Genomic DNA, 8,506 nt, shown 5'->3' on the forward strand with positions numbered 1-8,506 from the left:
AATCAAAATTAATACATAGGAAAATATAAATTCTTTCTAATTTTCAAAATAAAGAACTCATTTCCTATATAGGAATTGTAGAAAGTACTTCATTCTCCTTACAGAAACTCACATTTCCTAGATAGCAATATACATGGGCTATATAGGAAATGCAATTCCATACACAACAAACTTGAAATCCACTTCATTCCCATATACGAACTCACATTTCCTAGATAGCAGTATATGTGGGCTATATAGGAAACACGTACAATTCCCTACATAGCAAAAGGAAAAATCAGCTTCATTCTCCATATAAGAACTCCCATTTCCTAGATAGCTATATGGGAAATAAAATTCTCTATATAAAGAGGATAAAATGAGTAATTCTATCTAGTAGAAATCCATTAATTTGTTAAGAGTTCACTATAAAGAGATTGGTCAAAAGTTCCTTGTGATATGTAAGCCAGCCATCTGAGGACCTCCACATTCGGAAAATGCCATAGGAGGCATTTCCCAAACGAACAATGGCTTCTGGCTGCCTCCCGTGGCCCCTGGGCATTTCCCTCATGTCTTCACGTCTTTGTATATAGGATTCTGTCGATCACTTATGAGATGTTTGGTAAGACTCATATTCCTGCAAAAATTAGTTTGTAAAGGTTGGAGTACACAGCTTCGAATATAAGCCAATGCGCCAATCCCTTGGCGTGATCATCTTCTCACTGTATCGCCACAGCTCACGAGCCTGTTCCTTATCGTTCGCGCACGAAGAGCATTCAGCTTCGTTACAGTCCACGAAATACTTTCCGGACAGTCCTTGAACGTTGAGATGCGTCGCAACGTAGCACACGGTTGCTGCTCCCTGAAGCAAGACATTTACATTGTCAAGAGCTAGCTATCTAGTATCAATTCTTGACATCAGCAAAAAATTATAACGATCCAAGGAGCCGCGACGTTGTTAGATTCCATATGTGCCAATAGGAGTTGTTTAAAAAGGGCAGACGTTTCAACGCTACCAGTTGGCCGAACGTAATTCTTATTTTGGTTAATCTCGCTTTAGCAAGTACAAGAAAAGAGAAAGAAGTGAACTCGACGATTTACTAGGATGAAGAATCGTTTTCATGAAAATTGGACGCGATATTAATGCTCACATCGAACACAGAATGCTTTAGTGAGTAGGAGATGGAGGGGGAGAAATGAAGCCGATGAAATATAAACCTGGGGTATCGTTTTCATGAAAATGGACGCGACACTGATGATAGCGTCTGCAAAATGCACAGCCAACGTAATGCTCAAAATCGATCAAAAACTATTGGATAAGAAATTCAGTTACTCATCATACACATGATATTTACGGCTTCCGCATGATTTCACACACCTGTAACCACTCCTCCACGATCACGAGTGATGTTTGTCTTTACAATGCCCGGATGCAGAGAGTTGGCGGTCACGCAGCTGCCAGCTTCCTGACTCAGGTAGGATTCAGGAAGGGAAGATCCGTTCAGCGGTACTAAACTCTCTTTCCATCTCTAGCTTCTCTCTCTCCCTGTCTCTCCCTCCCTCTGTGCGTGCGAGTGTCTCTCTTTTTTAAGCACGAAAGGCAATGATAAATAGCAAATCAAACCTTTAGCCTTATGGCAAGCTCTTTGGCATGAAGAATGTTGGCAAGCTTTGACTGCGCATAATTGATACTCTCCACAAAACTGAATTCAGCTCCACAGAAACAAGATCAAAAGTAGATCAGGTTTCGGATGAGAAGACGACGAGAATCGCAAATCCTTTTAAGCAAATCAGATGTGGTGCACAAAATTTTAACTGGTTTCTCTTTAAGAAACACGCAACCTTTTGGCAGACTCATGTAGAATCATCATTGGTAAGGACGTTGTCGTGAAAGTGTTAAGTCTCTCAGGGAGTCTTTGAAGAGAGTTGACAACGATTTGTTATTGCACTATCTAAGACTATATTATATGCATTCTCCTCTCATTGACTCAAACGTAAAAGGTGAGGTGCCCATAAAGAAAAGAACTCTTGACAAATGCTCGCGGTAGACTTTTACAATTACACTTCAAGCAAGGGACCTGCATACCTCTAACTCCACTCTAACTTTATCACTCAATACACACTTAAAATATTAGCACATATGGGCCTTCTAATAGAGGATTGACCTGTGTTATAAAAGATCAAGGGAATCAATGCATTTGTTCTTTTCATCAACAATCCACAAAATCTTGACAATGTATTTTCTATGGACACATATCAAGCCTTAGGTTGTGGAGCACATGATCGATCAAAGCAGCTCTTTTAATAGGCAATCTCACTAATCAACCCTGAATCTATACTCAATGATATGATTGACACTTGTTCTATCTAAAAACTTATAGTCAACGATATGTTTATGAATTAACTATCATATTTTACTTGTGAATACATTTTGATTCCTTCCTTGAAGATGTGATCATGGCTTAAACTTTTTCAACATTTTACAAGCACTAGGTCATGTGAGTGACTCTATCCACACATATCGAGCCTTAGGTTGTGGAGCACATGATTGATCAAAGTGGCTCTTGTAATAGGCAATCTCACTAATCAACCCTTCTATACTCAATGATATGATTGGCACTTGTTCTGTCTAACAACTTGTAGTCAATGATATGTTTATGAATTAACTATCATACTTTGCTTGTGAATACATTTTGATTCCTTCCTTGAAGTTTCAACATTTTACAAGTACTACCATGTGAGTGACTCTAAACGGAGAACTTTCCACAAAGACTCACCAACATGAGGCATATTATAATAAAAGATTTAAACATGTGGAGATTTACTTAGATAGTTTAATTAATGAATTATTTGTTATATTGATGGGGCCTTATATATCTACAAGTAATCAAGTAATATTTCATGCAAAAATGTTAACAACTAATATGATAGTCTCATTGGTATGAAAGATCATATAAAGATAAGTGCCCAATCAATGTGCACACCAATGAGTGGTTAAAAGCCAATTGAATATAAACGGATTGTGCCCACTTCTTAGGTTTATAGAGTTCTAAATAAGCATTACCAAGTAGCTCATCTGTATGAAAAGAATTTGAGGCCTCTTTTAATATATAAATTACAATGTAGATAGGACATCATATAAAAGCAATATCTTGTCTTAATGAGATAACTCAATAGCTCAAGTGGTTTAATACCATGAGCTCCTTCAAATTTATAATGCATTTTTTGGCTCTAGGAGACCTATAGTGCATTAAAAAATATGCTTGCGTTGCTCCTTGTCATGTTTTCGTCATAGGCTTAGCACCCTGGGGCACCAACTCAATATGTAATATCTTACTGCCCTCGTCTAAAATCTAGGATATGGGGGAACAAGGTCCATATAGAAAATGCATGGATTTCCTAAAAACAATTCAAATACGCAAGGAAAAAATATAAAAATCTCATGTCCCCTCTCCCACAAATATAAGGTATATATCTTTAAAAATATGCAAGATTTTAAGATTTGTACATATTTTTCATAATATGTGAGGCTCCAAGGGGAGGGGGGGGGGGTGGGGGGTGTCTTGGATGGGGTTTTAAAACAAAAAATACTCTAAAATATGAAAACCTATCTCCTTTCAAATTAATGTAGTTTTTTATGTGTTACCTAAATTGCAAACTATAAAAACATATTTAAAGCTCTTTTAGTGTAGAACACAACCATGCTAATTTGAATAATTTACGCTCATGGCATATTGTTAAATTCATCTCACACTCAAGATTTGGATAGGTATTCTTACTAAAGGGAGATGGCACCCTAGGGTTAACACTATGTCTGAAAGCTTTTGAGAAAGAATCCCTCGGGGGGGTTAGTCATCATATGTAACCCTGTCATGTGAGTTCAACAGAAGGATATTTTTAATATCTAAATTTTACAGAAATTAATTTACATAAGGGAGTTTTTTTAATGATTTTGGGAAAATTTTACAGATTTATATAGAAAAAGGGTACATTTTATTAATGGAAAAATTACAGATAAGGGATTTTACAAATAGGACTTGAACGCACGTGATATTGAGGGTTTATACATAGTGACCCCCCCGAGAAGAATCCAAAGTGGGATTAAATATTATGTGTCATATATAACTCAATGTCGAGCACAGACACTATGTTTGCAAGGGCATTGCCTTTGGTCACTTGTTACCATCCTTGGGTTGGAACAGCCACCATGTTTGCATGACAAATTAAGAGTACTACTCTACCCTCTAAGGTTGTAGCCTTCGAGATGTTTGGTCATGTGAGTATTAACTTCTAAAGTGACCATTGCATGAAGTGAATTCAACACAAATTATCATGCTAAATGTTAAGGTTTTCCTTTTAAATAGGAGTTGGGTCTCAAGAGGCACCTTTCTTCATTTAGAAAGGGAATTCGTTGGGAAACAATATGGCCCTCCCAAGAAGGTTTAATCAATACACCTATTCTCAACCTCACTAATATATTGCCTCGTCAAGGAACTCATCCCCATCATCTTTATGATGTGAGCATCACCCATACAAAAGGATGATCTCATGTAAGGACCTAATGCTTCTCAAGCGGATGGGCTATGTTGAACCACAATTCCACAATGTACATCTTATCTTATCTTCTTATCTTATCTTATATTCCTTAAGAGTTTGATGTGTAGCTCAAAGGTTGAGCCACATGGCATTCAAAGGGATGCTCTATTTCCTCGCCATTTGATGCCATGTAGCACAACTGACTTCCAACCTTCTTGCATCTTGCATTCATACGCGCAGGTCGAGTTGCCCTCCTCCCCTGCCCTTCCTCTATCCTTTCTATCTCCTCTTCCCTCAATCCGCCTACACTCCTCTCTCGGCCTCCAGCTACCGGATTGCAACAAGATGTGTTGCAGTCCGGCACCTTGACTGGTTTTGTTAAGACGAAATAGTTTTTGATAGATAAAGGGCGAGATGCCACCCTTTCATGTGCACACCTGAAAACAAGCGTGTGTTCTTTGAGGTTCTTTGTGCGTCAGATGAGTCTTCGAGAGGGACTTGAGCTACACTGTTTAGCTTCATCATTTCTCAAAGCTTAGCTTGAGGCGTAGTAGGTTCCGGAACATGATAGGATTAGCTCGCAACATCCACCATCGTTCGAAATAGAAATTTGAAAATGCATTACTTCAGTGTTTCCACTTATGCCCGACGAACAATGCAGCTCAAATCCGAACGCCAAAGCCTTGCCTATGCTCAATGTCAAGTCCATACGTAGACGGTATGTTTAAGTAAGGGCTACCTCGCACTCCTTGGAAAACGTCACATAATCATCAGAACTACAATTGTTGCTGCATCCTTTGGCCGGATCGTTTTCGTCATCAACATCCTCTGAAAATACGTCGGGCGCTTCAGATCCGACGTTGTGATGTGAGCTCCGGTGCATGAGTGCCGACTTTCTGGAGGGACAATGGCACAGGCAATCACGTTGGGCACAAGATTTGCGGGGAGAGGAGGATTTGAGGTTCCCGGAGGGGAGGAAGGCTGTGACGTCGAGAGGGTGGTCGCGGGATCCCAATCCTCATCATTCAACATCTTCATACGCGTATGTTGATCTTGGATCGATAGCTTTATGGCTTTTGCGCTCTTCGATCAGACTGTATTCTGATGTAGAAGAGTTCTCTTCAACAAGTCTCCCATCATCAAAGCTAGCTTCGCAGCTTTCAACTGCTCTCCTTGCGCGCACCATCGTTCGAAATTGTGTGCTTTCTCAACACGTGTCCCCTCTACGCCTCCCACCTCCTCTTTCCTCCTCTCTCCCGGCGTTGCTCATTCCTTTTTCTTCTCTATCCTGGCGCTTCTTCAATCTTTCTTTTCTTTCCCTAGAAATTGATCTTGATGCTGAGTCTTTGATAGAACCTGCAAAAAAGGAGGATTGAGTGGTCTTTAGGCGAGGGGAAGAAGGTCTCAGAGGCAACATCTGAGCGAGATTTAGATGTGGGTGATGCTTCCATGCAATAGATGAGGAACTCTGCAAATGGAGGAGAAGTGCAAGGGACACGAAAAACATGGGAGGAGAGGACACTTTTTACATTCTCTCAAGTCTAGCAATCTCTTTCCAATTGGATTTTGAGCAAGCAGAGCTTGCTTCCCATATGGAAGCCTCCGCCTTACAACCGGGGTGGAGATGGGAGCTATCGATGGATTATGAAATTTGGTGCTCGACAAGAAATTGTTGCACTGAGGTGGCCATGTCCTCCATCATTTCTGTCAAGTTGAGAGTTACATGCAGATTTATTCCATTTTGCACTGAGGTGGCCATGTCCTCCTATCGACGAGTACAGTAGCATCAATGACCTTTAATGCAACAAACCCATTGTAGACGGGTCTCAGTACTCATATATATGAAATGGGGATGAAATGGTTCTAAATCTATCTATGTGTCATGTGCATGTGTGTATGTATGCATGCATACATACATACATACATACATACATACATATACATATATATAAATGTGGAGATCTAGGATTTTTCTTACCTTTTTTATAAAACTATAGCTTATAGATTGTAGTTCAAAAAACAACAAGATCTAATGGAGGTCATTGACGATGTAACTAAAACAATGTTAAATATTTTGAGAGAAGGTTTCGTCTGGTTTTATTAGCCATGGGTTCACCAAGACTCACGAGTTAACTTCCTAAGTCACGAGGACGATTTTCCTGAAACAAAATTGTTTTCTTTCCCTTTCTTCATCGTAATACAATTTTGTTTATTCGGGGGGGAAAAGGAAAAACAATGCAAATTTTAAGCACATAGGTGCAAGGATAGACTTTATTTCTGATGCTAAAGAAATTCTTATGTTACCTCTCTTTGTCGTTGAGCTTGTGAAAGGCTATGCCTGCATTGCCCACCCACGTGTGTACACACGATGCTACGTTCACTATTCTGCCCTCCACCGCACTTTCCTTCGCACTCTCCACCATCTTCTCCAGCAGTAGATTCGTCAACATAAAGTGGCCTGCATCATACCGCCCGATTTTATCTTTATTTTCAATAACCTGGTGCTCCTTATCTCGTCCCGTCCCGTATACAGAGTTGCGCTTAATTTCAAGCTCACATTGCACACTCAGCAATATGGGGTTGTTTCTTTGCCCCACTCTCACCCCATCCTCACCTAAATGATTCGTCGCAAACGTCATCTCGAAGCCATCTCCAGAAGTGCTGAACGTCTTGCAACAAACGCCTGCATTATTGCTGTAGATATACAGAGCAGACTCACGTTAATATACAAAACCTGATGCAGAGCGTGGTATAATTTACGTTGTGCACAGCGATAATCTATGCGGACCCAAATATAGCGCTATACTGTTCGTAAATCTCCGCTTGAACCAAACACGAGAAGGGGGTTTTGAAAACCGTGTATCAGTAAACGTATCTCGGGCGGACTATAACAGCAGGAAATTTACATTAGGATATTCAAAGGCCGCTCAAGACTTAGAAATTGCGCAGCGAAGGATCGGACCGATGCAAGGGAACTAAGATCTAGTTCCAGGATAATAATCCTGGCACCAGGGCTTTCCCTCACAATGCTACTCTTCAGCGCCTCTGCTGCTTTCTGATTCCTTGCAGGTATCACAACTTGAGCGCCTCGCTTGGCAAGGACTCTCGCAGTCTCTTCTCCAATACCGGAAGTAGCTCCTGGACATCAATCATGCGATGTAAAACAATCTGCTGTATTGCCAAGCAGTCTCTGTATTGTGGCCATATTTGTAACGTGTCCAGGCCAGTTACGAGTTTAATTTCGTACAACAGTAGCGGCTAATATGGACTATATTATCCAACAGGACGATTTCTTCTTATTGCCAAGGCCGCGAAGGTTTGGACCTGTACCTGTCACAATGGCGGTAAGGTGAGAGAGGTTAAGGGAAGCAGTGACATGCTCTGCCGTGGACTTGGAACCGAAGCCGCTGGGGCCTAACGCACCCGACATATATTTCATCAATAAGCCCATATTGTTGGTGAACTTCACGGCTTAGCTGGTGAGCAAGATCGCAACTGCCTGGCTAGCTAGGTTAGATATGTTGTGTGCACTGTGGCAGGATGAGCTAGGTAACGCACGTCTAAAGCTTACAGTGGTAACTGGACGGATGCTACGTCAAACAAGACATTCCACTTGCAGCCCAAATGATCTGTGGCTCTCCATTTCATGGGTGCCTCTCCATCCAGTTGGTCACGATAACCCAGTTCCACGGGGCCGGGTCGCCGCACTACGCCAGAGTTAGTTGGCGCAACCATGGACGGGTGGAGACCGTGTTCTCTTGTTAGCAAAACACATGGACGGAAAGGAAACAAGCCTATATCAATCCATTGTCAAAAGGAGATATGTTTAATATACTAAAAAGGAGTTACACCTCTATGTTCAAATTAAGCACATACTAGTAAAAGTGTATATATTTGTCTTTTAGCCGTCAATAAGAACATCCTAGGTAATCTTACATTTAAAAGGAGCATTACAAGTTGAATTTATGCTTGCTTAGAATGAGAGCATTGC

The 8,506-nt window shown here is 40.8% G+C and overlaps 1 protein-coding gene across 2 annotated transcripts; it reads right to left on the reverse strand.

Moving 5' to 3' along the window:
* Positions 1 to 610: 610 nt before the first annotated feature.
* On the reverse strand, positions 611 to 8,255 carry LOC147881034 (short-chain dehydrogenase TIC 32 B, chloroplastic-like). Of its 2 annotated transcripts, none has more exons than XM_087370073.1 (8): positions 7,846 to 8,255; positions 7,422 to 7,653; positions 7,130 to 7,209; positions 6,820 to 6,973; positions 1,604 to 1,682; positions 1,358 to 1,445; positions 1,198 to 1,244; positions 611 to 834 (listed from the first exon to the last, which is right to left on the reverse strand). In XM_087370073.1, the coding sequence occupies exons 1-8, from the start codon at positions 7,964 to 7,966 to the stop codon at positions 691 to 693; spliced, it is 945 nt and encodes a 314-aa protein (XP_087226199.1). In that variant the 5' UTR covers positions 7,967 to 8,255; the 3' UTR covers positions 611 to 690. The 2 variants fall into 2 exon arrangements, with proteins under 2 accessions (XP_087226199.1, XP_087226198.1); XM_087370072.1 differs by having other exon boundaries at positions 611 to 841.
* Positions 8,256 to 8,506: the final 251 nt, after the last annotated feature.

The sequence above is a fragment of the Dipteris shenzhenensis genome, chromosome 31 (genome assembly GCF_047967505.1).
Source record: "Dipteris shenzhenensis isolate YYH24624 ecotype China chromosome 31, Dip_SZ_1.0, whole genome shotgun sequence".
Taxonomy (NCBI): domain Eukaryota; kingdom Viridiplantae; phylum Streptophyta; class Polypodiopsida; order Gleicheniales; family Dipteridaceae; genus Dipteris; species Dipteris shenzhenensis.